The sequence below is a fragment of the Zootoca vivipara genome, chromosome 2 (genome assembly GCF_965207765.1).
Source record: "Zootoca vivipara chromosome 2, rZooViv2.hap1.1, whole genome shotgun sequence".
Taxonomy (NCBI): Eukaryota; Metazoa; Chordata; class Lepidosauria; order Squamata; family Lacertidae; genus Zootoca; species Zootoca vivipara.
In genome coordinates, this window is record NC_142584.1 from 30,869,895 (window position 1) to 30,887,401 (window position 17,507).

General features: G+C 47.1%; 1 protein-coding gene across 3 annotated transcripts in view; it reads right to left on the bottom strand.

Moving 5' to 3' along the window:
* The window catches only part of GRIN2C (glutamate ionotropic receptor NMDA type subunit 2C), a 93,064-nt gene that overhangs the window by 11,898 nt on the left and 63,659 nt on the right, over positions 1-17,507 (bottom strand). For all 3 annotated transcript variants that reach the window (XM_088661523.1, XM_060271855.2, XM_088661522.1), the window contains 3 exons: positions 6,781-6,906; positions 2,753-2,982; positions 1,445-1,605 (listed from right to left, as the gene is read on the bottom strand). In XM_088661523.1, the coding sequence (XP_088517649.1) occupies positions 1,445-1,605; positions 2,753-2,982; positions 6,781-6,906 (517 nt within the window). The remainder of the gene's footprint in view (positions 1-1,444; positions 1,606-2,752; positions 2,983-6,780; positions 6,907-17,507) is intronic.

Genomic DNA, 17,507 nt, shown 5'->3' on the forward strand with positions numbered 1-17,507 from the left:
GGCCTCGGTCCAGTATACCTGAAGGAGCGTCTCCACTCCCATTGTTCTGCCCGGACACTGAGGTCCAGTGCCAAGGGCCTTCTGGCGGTTCCCTCACTGCGAGACTCAAAGCTACAGGGAACCAGGCAGAGGGCCTTCTTGGTAGTGGCGCCCGCCCTGTGAAACACCCTCCCATCAGATAAACATCTGCCTGACATTTAGAAAACACCAGAAGGCAGCCCTGTTTAGGGAAGTTTTTAATGTGTGACTTATAACAAATTATTATTATTATTATTATTATTATTATTATTATTATTATTATTTTAAAAGAACAACAAGAGGTCAACAGATCAAAGGGTAGCAACAGAGAGATGAAAGAAAGGAATGGAGCAAATGAAATTAGAGGGTTAATTAGAGGCTGGTAGCAGAGAGAAGACTCTCCTACTAATGAGTAATACATTCGAAATCTGAACTTCCAGAAACTGGAAACATGGAGACATCTATTGCTAAAATTAGAAGGCACTAAATATTTTGAGGCTTGTTAGCTACATCTACGGAGTGAAACCAGCATTCACTGTGGAATGCACCCATCACACACCAAAGGGAAACCTCTTTAAAGATGCTTGAGAATCATTGCTTTGATTGACCTAGCAGCTTACAGGGGTATTAAAATTGTTAAAAGACAGGAACCTTACATGTGATACACACATACTCCAAAACGTCCAGATTGTTAGAAAAGTCTGAAAACAAGATACTTGGGCATCTCATGGCCAGCACTCTGTCTGTGACGTTTACCTCACAACAGCAGCAAGCAAACTTCCACCCACAATAAACAGAATCGTGTTTGGACAGAATATAGATACCTAGATCACATGTTTGTGGAGTCTGACTGAGAGAAGGGATTCACAGTGAGAACCAGGAACTTAAGTCAACACTCTCACAGAGAGTAAAAGCCAGCTATGTGACTGGATACTGAAACATAGTCATTAGCAGAGAGCTGCTTTATGGTTTATTCTCACACAGCATCAAGCATGTAGAGAAACTCCAGTCAATAAAGATGCCATTCGCAGGATGGTGACCTGATCAAGTTGCTATGGGCTGCCCATTTTCAACATGGTCGCCAGTCCTGCTAATGCCCTAAGGAAGCGGTCAGAAATGCAGCATGCCGTAGCGTCAATCTGTGTGAGAGACATACAGGAACATTCACAAAACTGATCAGAATGTTTGCCTGAGTCCGTCATCACTGAAGCAGAAGCTCACAAGCAAACAGAAAACAAGATCCAGAAGCTGAAATGGGCTGGTTCCAACAACCAACTTCAACGTCCTTATTGAAGTATATGCCAGTATATTCACTTATATTTGCTAGGGGTATTTAGAGCTGGCCATGAATGAACTCAGTGTGGCACAGATACCTTGAGGCCTCTGTGCACGCTGCTCTTTCTTTTGGGGAAATGCAGCAACCTACCCCATTTTGAGGCTGATCAGGGCATCCTCCACCGAGCGCTGGTTGTACTTCACCATGTGCGAGTGCATGTCATGGTAGTTGCTCCGAATGTTCCTCTCGGTGCTGCCATTGGGAACTGTTCCAAACCGGAATGGGGGGTACTGCTCCTGAGGCCTTTGAAACTGGGAAGGACACCACAAAGACAAGTCTGTTGCCAGATCCAGAATGGAAGCAGCACTCCTCTATTCAGACTTGAGGATGTGCATTTCAGAAAGGGCTCTGGGCTCCTCCAACCTAACAATTGAGCGTTCAACCCTGAGTTGCTTGCACAAAGCTTAGTTGGAGGTTAGACCTGGCCCTTACTGGGGACTTGTTCCAGTTTGTTAGTGGGGAGGTTATACAACCATCAGCCTTCATCATGGATTCATCCTGATTTGTTTGTGCAGTGGTTATATGTCTTCCCATTAAATCAACTGTTCTTCCCACAGTTTTCAATGCATATCCTTGCCACTTTCCAAACCACAAAAAAACTGATCCTTTTTTAAAAACAAAAAAAACAAAAACAGGTTTGTTGCACCAGGGTGACAGAGCCCTTTAATCCACTTGAATGGCTGCAAACCTAAATTTTAGGTATGTGCTTAAATCCCTCCTACAAAATAGTTTTTATTTAATGTATTGCATTGTAACCCATCTTTGCTCAAAGAAGCTCAAGATGGCATACAAAGTTCTCCTCCTCCCCTATATCACCCTCACGAACAATCCTGTGAGGCAGGTTAGGCCGAGAAGGAGTGACTTGACCAAGGTCTCCGAGTGACCTTCATGGCAGAGTGGGGATTTGAACCCTGGTCTCCAAAGTCCTGGTCCAACACTCTAACCACTGTATAAAACTGACTGTCTGGAGGTAACCTGAGTGTGCACTTCAGTACCATCGTTTTAGCATAATTTTCTACATTATTTTCTACATTTACTTATTTCAGTTTATAGTCCATGTTGCAACAGTGTCTTGGGAGTCAGTAATACAGAGGTCAGAAAATTTGAGAGTAAAAAATCAGAGCCATCAAGTTACCTTCAGCTTTACAGATGCAAAGGTGGACACAGAAAGGGACACTTTTGTGTGGGCTTAACTTTCCTTGGTGACCAAAAGCTATCAGGTTTCCTCTACCTGCTTACCAAAGCCAGCAAATGTAACAAACTTAAAATTATATCCTGCCATTCAGTCAGCACTAGCACATCTTCCTTGTGGGATATTCCAAGCTACAAAATGTTGCACCCCTGGCCTAAGCACTTGACATTCATTCCCTTTGCCACCATTGCTCAAGCATTCCTCACCTTCTTATCGCTGAGCCCAGAGACAGTGTCAATGTATTGCTCTTGGATCATGAAAGCTGCCAGATTAGCAGTGTAGCTGGCCAGGAAGATGACGGCGAAGAAAGCCCAGATGAGCACCATGATTTTACTTGTAGTCCCTTTGGGGTTTTCAATGGGAACGGAGTTGTTGAAAACCAGAGCCCAGAGCAGCCAGACGGACTTGCCAATAGTGAAGGAGGGGCCCCCAGATTCTACAAAAGATGGAAGGAAAAGCGATTTGTAGGCAGCAGGTTTTTCTTGCTAGAAATAAGAAGCCTTTTTCGTTCGTTGTAAACTTTTGGAAGTAAAACACGTGCCATTTTAGTTACTTTGGAGATCTCTGTTAAAACATTTCTGGCCATCATTTCTGCTAAGGTTCATCACGTGAGCAGGATTTGCTTTGGGAAGGGATTGCTTCTTCTATTTGTTAAGCAAAGACATGCACTTGTATTTAAAGATGTAGGCACAGCAGAGTATGACAAGCCGAAGGCCAAGAAGGAGAGAACCAGGGCAATCCAGAACCCAACCGTGTACTTAAGAGACCTCGTAATCTGTTTGACCTTTGTTGACTTGCAACAATTGCTGCAACCTTTTTATTGCTCAACTCAGACACAGTCAGTATCGAGAATGCTGGCAGATTAGCAGCAGAGCTTGCCTGGGAAACGACATTGAAGAAGACCCAAATGAGCACCATGATCTTGCTTGGAGTGCCTTTCCAGTATAACCTATTGAGAATTCTGAGAATCACCATCATTTATTGTTTATAAGTTTCTAGACTCTATGAGTACAGGGGAAAGCCTCAAAACCCAAACAATTAATGTGGGGCTTCAATTAAGCAGATCTCAGACTTTCTAGGACAGGCATCCCCAAACTGCGGCCCTCCAGATGTTTTGGCCTACAACTCCCATGATCCCTAGCTAACAGGACCAGTGGTCAGGGATGATGGGAATTGTAGTCCAAAACATCTGGAGGGCCGAAGTTTGAGAATGCCTGTTCTAGGACCACCCTGCTGAGAGCCAGAGGGCCCTGCTCCTGCCTCTCTCCACCTGGCCCAGGGCGAGGCCTGACAGGTTTTATAAGGGTGGCGGCTGCTGCTGCTGCTGCTCAGCAGAGAGGGCTTCTTTTTTAAAATTGCTTTTAGATTCTTATTTATATCCTTTAAAAAAAATTCTAAACTGTTTTAAACTGAGTTGTAAGGGCATTTTGTGCACTGTGCCTGGGAGGAGAGGAGTGGGGGAGAGGTATGGCGTGGGAGGAGGGGCAGGCTGTGTAAGGGGCACACAGCACAGGCAGTTAGTGACTGTGCCATGTGCCAGTCCCCCCTCTAACCTGGGGAATTGTGATTGTCTTATCAGCCAGCCCTCGGGTCTGCAACTGCTGCTGTTGAATGCCAGAATAAGATCTCCCTCATCCATGATCTGATTATGGATGAGGAGGCTGATCTGGCATGTATCACTGAAACCTGGGTGGGTGAACAGGGTGGAGTTGGTCTCACCCAGCTGTGCCCACCTGGGTACTCAGCGCAGCATCAGGCCAGACTCGAGGGTTGGGGAGAGGGGGTTGTTGTGGTCTATAGAGATTCTCTATCTCCAGGCTCTCTGTCCAGTTGGGGGTGGGAATCTAGAGTGTGTGTTCCTGGCATTGGACAATCAGGACAGATTGCTGGTTTACCGCCCACCTCGCTGCCCAGCAGTCTCCCTGCCTGAGCTGTCAGAGCTGGTCTCGGAGGCGATGTTGAGGAGTCTCAGACTGACTTCAACACCCATGCCAAGGCAGCTGGCTCTGGGGTGTCTCAGGACTTCATGGCCACCATTGACAATCATGGAGCTGTCCCAACATGTCACCAGCCCAACGCACATTGGCAGGCCACACTCTGGACCTTGTTTTCTCGACTGGGCAGGAAGAAGGTGATTTGAAGGTGGGGGGACATTGACATCAGTCCCTTGTCATGGTAATAATGATGCCAAAGGAGGGACAGTGGCACAGTTAGGAACGTTTGCGAGTTCTTCACTTTTCCATTTCCCTCATGTTTGCAGTTATGAGATTATGCTGCCATTTCTAAATTAAGAATGCAACAATACTGAACAAACAAGCCAAAGAACAAAAAAAAAACCACCCTAAAATCGGAAACCCAGAATGTGAAGAATGGTTCAAAGGCAGCTTCCAGTGGGAGGAAGGAAGCAGCAGGGGACCAGCCACTCACACTCTGCCAGAGGTTTTTGTTTTGTTTTCTTTTTTTACAGAGTTAGATGATGAAAGCTAAAAATAGGTTGTATATTTTTATTCCAGGCTCTTGGCTATTCTCTCCTTGTAGCTACCAGTCTCCTCCTGACTTCCAGCATCTTTTACCTTTGCTTGATCCACCTTCAGCAGCAAATTCTCAGAGGTCAAGTGGGTCGGTGGCATTCAGGGAGCTCTCCCAGGGAAAAGGCTAGCCAAAGGTGGCTGGAGGTGGGGAGGTGGGACCTGGCTCTCAGCACCCGAGGAGCCTTTTCATCCCCCACATGTCAGGATGTGTGAGTTTTAATGAGCATTTATCAAGGGCAGGGATGGTAGGATTGGCCTGGGGCTGACAGCTTCTCCAAGCAGCTGTGAGAAATCTTCTGCCCAGCTCACTTAAGAGGCGGAAGCTGTTAACAGGAGGAGCCGCTCACGCAGTTTACAGGGGAGCCTACAAATCAGGCTGGCTGATCCGGCCAGCTGTTGACAGTTCAGACACAAAAGATGCTGACATGACTCACGAGCTGGATGGGATCAGCCTGCAAAGGATGCATTTGTTTTTTCGCACAGAAGCCCGGGACAGACTGACCTAAGGCTGCTGCCCTTGCAGGAGGAACACTTAAGGACCAGCTCCTGGGTGATCAGGAGGGCTTCCTTGGTACTCTCTAGACCAGTGTTTCCCAACCTTGTGCCTCCAGATGTTTTGAGACTACAATTCCCATCATCCCTAGCTAGCAAGACCAGTGGTCAGGAATGATGGGAATTGTAGTCCAAAAACAGCTGGAGGCACAAGGTTGGGAAACACTGCTCTAGACTGATTCAGAAGAGATCCAAAAGCACTATATCTTACAGGAAGGAGTCAAGGCAGGGCATTGTCTCTAAACAGCCTTCGCATGTGCTGACTACCAGACGCAATCTGGTGCCTTCCATAGCTGCAAAGAAGCCAGAATTTCTGCAGCTTTGTCATACAGAGGTGAGAAAATCTGCACTGACATGTTCCCTTCCGTGCATCCATTTTAAAGGCACAGGAGCCCTGTTTGCTTTTACACCTGGTCCATCTATACACACGTAAATAAACAGGAGAGAGAGTCCTGCCAGTGTTTGTATAGTTTGCTTGAAAGGCTACTGGGTCTCTCTCCCTACTAAGTACTGAAATACAGTAGGGGACTCAAAGTGGGCATTTCGGGTCCTTTTCAGTTTGCTCTCCTGAAATCTAAAGGGTTGTTTTTTCCAGATTTTGTCACGAACTGCAGAAAATGTCTGGCAGGTCTTAAATATTTAACAACGTCGAACAGCACGTATTTCGACGGAGATCTTTACCAGTCTCATTGGCCACATTTCTGTTCTCTTGTTTGGGGTTTACGTGCACACATGGAAATATTATCGGTGCCGGTGGTGTGAAAATGACAGAGGCCATCCAGAAATGAATACTGTTGGGTTGCCACAGACTGCTGTACCGCACCCCGGTTTTGCTGGGTAAAGGAGATGTCTGGAAATGCCATAACTAAAATAAGTAAATAAATGGAGGAATCCTTACACCAGAAACTGGAATGCCATGTGGTGGGGAGGCAGATAAATCCCACCTGCTTGAGATTGCTATGGGCTCTCTTTCCAAAGGTCAAGGCTTTTGATGAGATGCTGAGAATTGCTTATCCTGTGCAACTGTTTAAATGTGGAGTGTATAATAGCATGGTGGCTCATGCTTATTACAGCCTGTTTTTTGTCATTGCCCCCACCCCACCCCAAAAATAAGGCTCACTTGCTGTGCGCAATTTTGGAAACTTACTTACTTTTGCCACTGGTTAAATTCTGGTTGTAGCCAACAGGGCTGAAATATTCAAACATGAAGACTGTGATGGCAACGACAGTGAGACACATCACAAACATCATCACCCACACGGCTGGACTGTAGGGTTCTAGAAGACAAGAGGAATCCAGTCAACCCAGGGCAAGTGACAGGTTAAGGGTCACCCACTGATGCTACAACACCCCCTCCCTGCCCCCCCACCCATTGATAGAGAGAAAAGATGGTCTGGTAGACAGCTGGAGACTTGCGTTCAATGCCTGCTGAAGTCAACAACCTGTGCTGTGAAATGCACTCCATGCTGCAACAATTTGTTGCAAATCACACTCACAACTCCTATTGTCACACGCGAAGAATGAGCACAATACTGCATGTGACAAAAGGAGCTGAGAGTGTGATTTGCAACAAATTGTTGCAGCATGGAGTGCTTCCACTCACTGCTCCAGCCACACCCTCCCCAATATTGCCACCCTCTTCTGCATGGTTTGATTCTCTTATGGCTACACAAAACACCCCAAACATCAGAAGCACAGAGAAGCAGTGAGACCTGCAACAAAACATTATAGAGTGGAGGACTCATTTTCATCCTCTTCTCCTCTCCTCAAACCAGTCTGTCAGCATTCAGTGGACACTGAGCATGCTTGTGCTGTTTTGCGGGGCTCCCTACTCTTCTTTCTTTTTTCTCTAAATTCCCTGAGCTTCCTGATGGACCTCCTTCTCAGTGTCAGTCTGAGCACTGAAAATGGAAAGAACAGTGATTGTGTGTGTAGCGATGCTGATAACAGGTAAAGGTAAAGGTAAAGGGACCCCTGACCATTAGGTCCAGTCGTGACCGACTCTGGGGTTGCGCGCTCATCTCGCATTATTGGCCAAGGGAGCCGGCGTATAGCTTCCAGGTCATGTGGCCAGCATGACAAAGCCGCTTCTGGCTAACCAGAGGAGCACATGGAAATGCCGTTTACCTTCCCACTGTAGCGGTTCCTATTTATCTACTTGCATTTTGACATGCTTTTGAACTGCTAGGTTGGCAGGAGCTGGGACCGAGCAACGGGAGCTCACCCCATCACAGGGATTCGAACCGCCGACCTTCTGATCAGCAAGCCCTAGGCTCAGTGGTTTGACCACAGCGCCACCTGGGTCCCAGGTATGGGTGCATATTAGCTGCTGTGGTGGCACTGTTAAAGTGCACCCCAGCACCAATATCAAACACCATGCAGGACTTACATTAGCCCATATTATGAGCAGGCCGGCAGTAAATCACACTGCTGAAGTTGGAGTTGAATCTTCATTAGTCAGAACACAGTCTGCACAGACTTGGTGCAATGTCAGGCCAAATGAGCACAGCAGCTCAGCCCCATGGATTGGGCGCTGAGACTGAAAGTGCCTGTCTACACATAGCCATCAAAGTCCCCTCCCCTCCAGGGCTTATTCCAAGCAATCTGAGACTGCGCCTGTGTGAAGCCAACCTCTTCTCCACCCTTTTCATGCTTCTTCTGGTTCTTAGAGACAAGGAGGGAGGGGAGCTTTTCACAGCAGGAGAACAAGACACCCACGACTCTTCACCCGCTTGACTCATCTCTCTGCCTCTTGTCCTCCCTCATCCAAGTCTCCTGCTTCAGCTTCTGCCTCTGATTCTGGACTTCCCTCAGCCACAGATTCTCCCAACTCGCTTAGCCTTGTTGCCTCTTTAGCTTCTGAAACCTCCTCCTCCCAGTCTTCTCCTTTTGACCACTCATCATCATCCCACCACCATCCCCTGGCGCTGAGCCTTCTTCCCTTGGGGGTTCCCCAGCTGGTTCCTCTGTGCCCAGTTACAGCCCAAGAGACACAGGAGCTATTTTAAGACAATATGCTGCTGCTGTTGCCCTGGTTACTCAATGGGGGCGGGGGGAAACTCTGTCCCCAATCTATGCAAGTTCATTAAATATATGAATGAACACAGGGAGGTGGGCAGAGTCTGCTACTGGAGGCCCCTTCATTTACCAAGGAGAGAAGCATCAGGTATGGAAAGAGTTAGAGTAGTATAACAACCCCACCCCCCCACCCCCGGTGATAGGTGCTTAAAGAGTCAACTTCACTAAAAATTTATGTAACCTGCCTATTATAGTCACATTCACAGAATCATAGTGTTGGAAGGGATCCCAAGGGTCATCTAGTCCAACCCCCTGCAATGCTGGAATCTCAACTAAAGCAACCATTTGTTGCATTCATTGGTTGCAGCAGATACCATAGAGTGTGCAACTAATGTCCATCAGATATGTCCTAGGGAGTCAGTGGGAATCCTCTCCCCCTATGAACAGACCCAGACCCTGCGAACATCATCTAAGGCCCTTCTTTGTGTGCCGCCTCCAAGAGAGGTCTGGAGAGTGGCAAAAAAAAAGAACGCCTTTTCTACAGTGGCTTCCTCTTTGTTAAATGCTCTCCCCAATGAGGCTAACCTGGTGCCTTCATTACATATCTTTAGGCGCCAGGTGAAAATGTTTCTCTTCAACTAGGTATTTGGCTGATTAACATTCGATGGTTTTAAAAATGTGTTTGTGGAAGGTGAGTTTGGGGTTTGTTTCTGTCTTTGTTTCATTGTGCATTTTGTAGTCTTTTTCTGTTGTGAACCACCCTGGGATCTTCAGGTTAAGGGTGGGTGGCGCTGTGGTCTAAACCACAGAGCCTAGGGCTTGCCAACCAGGAGGTCGGTGGTTCGAATCCTCGTGATGGGGTGAGAGCTCCCGTTGCTCAGTCCCTGTTCCTGCCAACCTAGCAGTTCAAAAGTACATCAAAGTGCAAGTAGATAAATAAGTACCGCTCTGGCGGGAAGGTAAACAGAGTTTCCGTGTGTTGCTCTGGTTCGCCAGAAGCGGCTTAGTCATGCTTGGCCAATAAAGTGAGATGAGGACCACAACCCCAGAGTCAGGGGTCACTTTACCTTTTCTACAAATTTAATACAAAATAGTAGTAGTAGTAGTAGTAGTAGTAGTAGTTCCAAATTAGACTAGATCTTTATTTATTTCCCCCTCTGGAGCTTAATGGAACCAGAGCCTTTACTTGAAAATATCTATTGAACCGAAAGCTTCAATGTTTCTCGGCAAGGTAACCTCTTGGTGAGCAAATCTCTCTCCTTTTCTGTGAAGGGTAGGAGGTGGGGGTGTTAGGAGGACGGGCCCACCGTGCAGGACTGTCAGTAAACATTACGATTACCAAAACTAAGGGTGAAGCATTTTCAGGAGCATTTAGGAACCCTAAGCCACATTTTAAAGCTGTAAGAATGAACAAGCTCTCAAGTCACCGGGATATTTTTCAACACAACATACCCCAAAGCTACTTGTCTGCCTTTATCGGAAGAGAAAAATTAATATGGTTTTCCCTTCACCTGTCAAATGCAGTTTTGCACACCAAGGTGTATGGAACAGAATGTGCTTTGCAGGGCTGAGGCAGAGAATAATGGGAAATACCAACCCCGTGACCAGTTGCTTCAGTGTATGAAATATTTTCCCGTCCGGGGCTGGTATTTTGTGAGCAAAGAAAGAAAGAAAGAAGAAAAAAACCACCACAATGACTTTAAAGGTAATTTTTGGGCAGTAATTTTTATCAAATTCCTTATGCAGATAGTGGGAGGGAAACTACCGGTATAAGTACAAATTGTAATACAAATGATGAAGTAAGTATACAGGAAATCTCTAAGCTTCTGGTGCATCTTACAGATGTGCTTAATTACACAGAAAGAGGAAAAACATATTATAAAGGCATCTCATTCTGTTAGGTAATTACTCTGATGTAACTCTTTTATTTTGTTTATGTATTTTGGATCCACACGCACATATTACAAGAGGATCAGTTGCAAGGTTAAAGGTAAAGGTAAAGGGACCCCTGACCATTAGGTCCAGTCGTGGCCGACTCTGAGGTTGCGTGCTCATCTCGCATTATTGGCCGAGGGAGCCGGCGTATAGCTTCCAGGTCATGTGGCCAGCATGACAAAGCCGCTTCTGGCAAACCAGAGCAGCACATGGAAACGCCGTTTACCTTCCCGCTGTAGCGGTTCCTATTTATCTACTTGCATTTTGACGTGCTTTCGAACTGCTAGGTTGGCAGGAGCTGGGACCGAGCAACGGGAGCTCACCCCGTCACAGGGATTCGAACCGCCAACCTTCTGGTCAGCAAGCCCTAGGCTCAGTGGTTTAACCACAGCGCCACCTGGGTTCCAGTTGCAAGGTTACAACCTGGTGATTTGCTCTACCTCTTTAAGGACTGAAAATGTTGCATCGGAAGCCCCCTGCCCTGCAGGTCCAGCATGGAGTGGGGAGGGGGGCATGAAAAGGTTGTACATGGCAGAGAAGAAACAGATGAAGCCATAGCTGCTACATTTTCCACCTAGTTCTAAAGCGGGAGTGGAGAACCTGTAGTCTCCCAGATGTTAGTGGACTACAACATCCCCGGGTGGTGTGTGTAAGTTTTGTAGGATTCGGGTCTCCCCCTGCCCTGCTTTTCAGGCTCTGGCTATTAGAAAATAGGTTTAATGAACACTTTTGCCTGTTAGCTGCAGTGGGAGAAAGAAGCCGTTTCTGCCCCTGGGTGAGAGAACCTGTTTCTGCGCACCAGGAGAGTCAAAAGAGAAGGGAGTGCATGAAGGTGGCTTGATTAATGGTTTTCCTGTGTCTTTGCCACAGGGTTAACCGGTGTTCTCAATGTCTTTTTGATCAGCGCTTGGTCAGCAGTGAGGGAGCTGTGGCCTTCCAGAGACTACTGGACTACAACTCCCATCATCCCCGACTGTTGGCCCTGCCAATGGGAGTCAAAGTCCAGCAGCATATGGAGAGACACAGGATCCCCATTAGGCGTGGCGATGCAGCAACTGGACTCGTGACTGATGGGCTGGGTAAAAAACACCAAGTTGCTGGCATCTATCTGTCTCAGGAGACAATGGAGGAATGCTCCTTTGGGGGTGAAGTGCAACTGTTTTGTTGAAAGGTTACAGCGCCTGCTGTGGCTGAAGAGACCGATAGGAGAGAGACATGTTTTGTTGCAGCTGGGACAGGTGAAGGTATCCAGTTGTGCTGCTGCAGATGCACCATGCCGTTTCTTCTGTCTGCGCTCCTCCCACCAACCATTCCTCCTCTGGTCACTGCTAAGGATGCACGACCTGACTGCCCGTCTCCAGGCTCTGCGATCAGGATTCCCATGGTTGACGTTGCCAGCCTTCTTTGTAACACAGCGTTGGTCTGCCAACGGACTTGGTGCCTGAAGCCAGCTTTCTGTAGAGCATGTCTTTGGGGATCCTGCCATCTTCCATTCTGTGGACATGACGAAGCCATTGTAGATGTCACTGGGACAGGAGTGCGAACATGCTGGGCTCAAGAGAGCACATCTTTGTTTGGAATTCTGTCCTGCCATTTGATACCCAAAATCCTCCTGACGCAGCACACTGAGGCATTGTTCCTGAAAGTTGTAACTTGCCCACAACTCACTTCCATGAAGCAGCATGTTCAAATGCCTGGCAGACCTTCATCATGGTATGAGACATTAGCATCACATTCCCCCATACCCTTTTGGAGAAGCTAGCCATTGCAGTAGCTGCACTGCCAATACGCTTGTCCAGCTCAGTGTCAATGGAGAGATGCTGATTAGGGTGGAACCCAAGTAGACAAACTCATCTGCCACCTTGAGTGTGTGGTCAGCAATGATGATGCATGGAGAACTGGCAAATCTGGACCCAGGATGTTGGAGTTCATCAGGCTGATGATAAGACTGAACTCCCTGCAGGCTTAGGCAAAATGGTTGATGCTTCCGAGCTTCCTCGGAATGTGCCATCTTTAAGGTCTTATTATTACCATATAGTCCTGAACAGCTTGGGGTCAAGTTACCTTGTAATCCTGCCTGGACACCTCAATTCTTGAGAGAGAGAGAGAGACTCCTTAGTAGTGCCATTTGCTCCTGAGGCTTGTCTTAAGTCCACAAAGATCCAGGGTCTTTGAAATGTGGCATCTTCCCTTTGGTGTGTGCTCTCAAATGAACACCTCCTGACATTTAGGCATCTGCTTAAAACTCCTCTGTTCACCCAGAATTCCTCTGATGGGTGATCCAGCTGTGCCGATGTATTAATCTGTGATGCATTTTGAACTTTTATTAATGTAACTTCCTTGTTGATTTTATGCTCTTTGCCATCATTCCCCCCCCCTTAATGTTGGAGGATAGAAATATTTGCAAATAAACAAGTTCCCTTCAGCCCCAACCAGCATGACCAGTGGTCAGGGAGGATGGCAGCTACGGTCCAACAACATCTGTAAGGCCTTGGACGCCCACAAATCTGCTTTTAAAGGGTCGGAGGTGGAAGAAGCCAGTTGCACATACTCTGCTGCTCTTTTGGTTATCACTCGATGTGGGATGAGGTTGGGGGAATGCCAGCCGAGGCCGAGGTTCCCCTGCTTGCGTATACTGGCTTGTGCCGAGACACCACATCTCTTCCTGTGGACGTGATCAAACTGAGGAAGAGAGCAACACGGGGGGGGGGGGGAGAGGAGGGGAAGAGAAGCAAACAGAGAGCCCAAGCAGTTGTCTGATGACAGCAGCAGACTGAGAGATAGAGCTCCAGCGTTAAAGGGCAGACTGAAGGATGGGATTAATTCAGGCCCTCAAAATACAGCAACCGAGGCCCATTTGTCAGCTTGTCCTTCCCTGTCAAGGAGGACAAAAACTTTATCTGATGGCATCAGATGCATTTCATTAGCATGTTGAGGCAGATGAGAAAGAGAGGAGATCCAGAAAAGCAAGCAGCGCTGGGTGGGAATCCAAGAACAGCAGGAATGGTCCCTGATTTTATCTGGGCTTAGTTTTGCCTGCATCCAGATGGTTAGATGGGAGCAGGTAGCTCCCCTCTTCTTGCCTTTATGTTCTCCCCAAGGAAATATCCTTAAGAGCCTTTTTTTTTTTGAGTTGCTCCAGTATTTCTATGGCTTCCGACAGGCTTTAGAGATGATCACTTCAGGTTCCCAGCTCAAAATGTGTGGACACACACACACACGTTATATGGTAACTATAGTACAGTACAGGGAATTACTGTGTACCAGGGGGACCGGGAATGCAAGAGGCAGCCACTCTGCTCTGTGATGCTAAGAGGATCTGGCATGTAGAATCTCCCAGGTTCTTGTGCATGTGTGTGTGTGTTTTTTTAAAATCCAGATCAGAGAAGTGTCTCTGTCCTAGAGGAATTTTAAAAATGTCTGATTCTTTTATTTTTCTGAACGCTAAGTGAAGGTTTCCGAGAGAGGTTTCTGACAAGCCCTCTCCTCTCTTTTTTTCTTTTGAAAAAAATAAAGTACATATTCCTCTAAAGGGAGGTACACTTCCACATGCCACACTTACCCTTAACCAGTAAAGGGTGGCAGAGGTCACTACCAGAGGGGAGTTGGCATGGGGGTTGGCGCAAAGTGGGAGCAAATGGACAGACTCCAGCACTGCACCCACACCATGCCAGCCTCCCCACTGCCTCCCCCATCTCAGTTACCAGCGGCACCCTCTGCGATGGTAAGCAATGCTACTCCATTCCACCAGCCACTACTGCCCTTGAAAAACAGCTTCCTGCCTCCATTCCATTTTGATATTCTTGCTGTGGACCAGGCATGCAATGGGCTGCTTCCACTCACACTGAAGGCACAAGGGAACTCAGCTCAGAGCCATGGGATGATGCTGGTTCACCGAGCAAATGCACATCTGTTGGTCAATACTACCAACTTTCCAAATCCCTGCCAGTTTGGCTACTGCTTTTCTCCCTAATTTTCTCCTTTAAATTGAACTTGCACTTGATCCTCTAGTGCAGCGGTCCTCAACCTTGGGCCTCCAGATGTTTTGAGACTACAATTCCCATCATCCCTGACCACTGGTCCTGCTAGCTAGGGATCATGGGAGTTTTAGGCCAAAAACATCTGGAGGCCCAAGGTTGAGGACCACTGCTCTAGTGGACTCAACAAATCTCTACTTCCCCAGGAATCAGCCACTGACTGCCTTTCTGCGAAACAGCTCCTCTCATGAGGTGTAATAGATTCCACCCGACTGTTAAACAAGCTTCTATTTGAAATACTAGACCAATCAATCACTTGCCGTGTCAAAAGGCAAAACACAGCTGTTGTGCATCGAGGATGGCATTTCAAAGCTTTCCAAAGTACAACAGCATGACGTTGGATCCCCCTCCCCACCCCGGAAGATGTAGCTCACTTGCTCAGCACCATACTGCGAGGCGCTAACTCGTGTAACGTAATACGTGTGCCACTTTTTCAGAACCAGCAACTGATGGAAGACAGGCTACCTCCTTTCCTGCACATAAACATTCGCCAGCGCTCACTCAAAATAGCTAAAAAGCTAATATTTCACGCAAGGCTCTTGCAGATGCATAGCTACATTAATTTATCCTCCCAATGGATATTGTTTTCACTCATCTTCAACAAAGAATTCCCCTTTGTTTCCGTAATTATGTGTTTGCCGTTCCAAGAGAGAGCCTGATATGACCCCCTCGACTGATTGCAGCGATAATTCTGCCTCCCTGTTGTTTATTTTGTTGTTTATTTTAGTGCCTCCAGCTTTCGGCATAGATGACGGTTGGTGCCAGAGAAACACAAGAAAGGAAGTGACAGCTTTTGTTTCACAACAGGAAGGAGGAGGGGCAGCTCTCAGGAAGCCCTGCCTGCCTCGGAGGGGCTTTAATAAGAGCCTATGAGAAGCCAGTGTCCTCACCTGGCACTGAGCAATTTGTTTCCAAGGGAGCTCTGTAGAGTGGAAGGAAATGCACCCCTTCCTTCGAGGGCAAACAATAAATTCCGCGATATAGCAAGCTAGAACCAAAGCGTCTGGTTTTGTCCATATCTTTCAACTCCCAAGTGGGAAAAGGAGAAAGCCCTTTTCAGCTATGATACACCCATGGATAAACAACACAACTCACAGAGGTGGCCATGTGGCAGCAGGATCCGCCCCTGCCCAAGGGGCCTGCACTTCATTGGCTGCACACACACACCATACATTTAAAGCACTTGACGTTCCCCCAAAGTACCTGGGAACTGTAGTTTGTTAAGGGTGCTGGGGGACTTTAGCTCTGTGAGGTGTAAGCTACCATTTCCCATCATTCTTCAAGGAAGTAGCCTGTTTTAAATGTATGGTATAAAGGAGTTTTTAATATCTCTATGAAGACATCTGAAGACATCCTTGTTTAGGGAAGCTTTTAATGTTTAATAGATTGTTGTATTTTAATATTCTGTTGGAAGCCGCCCAGAGTGACTGGGGAGGCCCAGACAGATGGGCAGAGTATGTATGTATGTATGTATGTATGTATGTATGTATGTATGTATGTATGAATGAATACTGTAGATGATGATGATGATGGTGATGATGATGGTGATGATGATGATGTTTCTGTATGCTAGAAGCTGCCCAGAGTGTCTGGGGCAACCCAGTCAGATGAGTGGAGTACAAATAGTAAAATTATCACCACCATCATCATACTGTATGTGCAGCCACTGTTTCAAATGAGCCTATGACGTGTTCAAGCGCACCTACAAAGGTATCTATCCTTTTGCGCAATCAGAACTCTATTGCTGCTGTACTGCTACCATTTTTATGCCTCTCTCCCTCTATTTGGCTTTAAAACACTTCTGAAGATTATTTGATATTACTGAAGTAATTGTGCAGGAGCATTTAAAAAAAAGTGTGATTAAACACACACACACACACAAATCTGAACAGGAGGAAAAGTAAACAAATGGTCTGCTCAGGTCCTTCCCTGACCACGGAGCTACATTGCAGCTGCTAACATGAGGGGAACATAGACACAGGCACATAGTCAAAAGGTAAAAGGTAAAGGACCCCTGGATGGTTAAGTCCAGTCAAAGGCGACTATGGGATGCAGCGCTCATCTCACTTTCAGGCCAAGGGAGCCGGTGTTGGTCCACAGACAGCTTTTCTGGGTCATGTGGCCAGCATGAATAAACTGCTTCTGGTGCAACGGAACACCGTGATGGGAACCAGAGTGCACAGAAACATTGTTTACCTTCCTGCCACAGCGGTACCTATTTATCTACTTGCACTGGCATGCTTTCGAACTGCTAGGTTGGCAGGAGCTGGGACAGAGCAATGGGAGCTCACTCCATCACGGGGATTCGAACCGCTGACCTTCTGATCGGCAAGCCCAAAAGGCTCAGTGGTTTAGACCACAGCACATACCGTAGTCCCACTGCCTGGCATATGGAAAGACATTTGCAATTCCATGCATACTGACTCTACCTCACTACACGCATGCACCTTACACCAGCTCTCTCCCTTTGGCTGCAGCAGGGATCCCCAAACTAAGGCCTGGGGGCCAGATGCGGCCCAATTGCCTTCTCAATCTGGCCCCCGGACGGTCCAGGAATCAGCATGTTTTTACATGAGTAGAATGTGTCCTTTTATTTAAAATGCATCTCTGAGTTATTTGTGGGGCCTGCCTGGTGTTTTTACATGAGCAGAATATGTCCTTTTATTTAAAATGCATCTCTGGGTTATTTGTGGGGCATAGGAATTTGTTCATTTTTTTCCCCAAAATATAGTCTGGCCCCCCACAAGGTCTGAGGGACAGTGGACCGGCCCCCTGTTGAAAAAGTTTGCTGACCCCTGGGCTGCAGGAAGGGAAATAACTTCACTTTCCAAGGCAAGCCATCCTCTATTTGAAACTTTTTTGGAGAGATCTCTACATCAAGAGTCTGT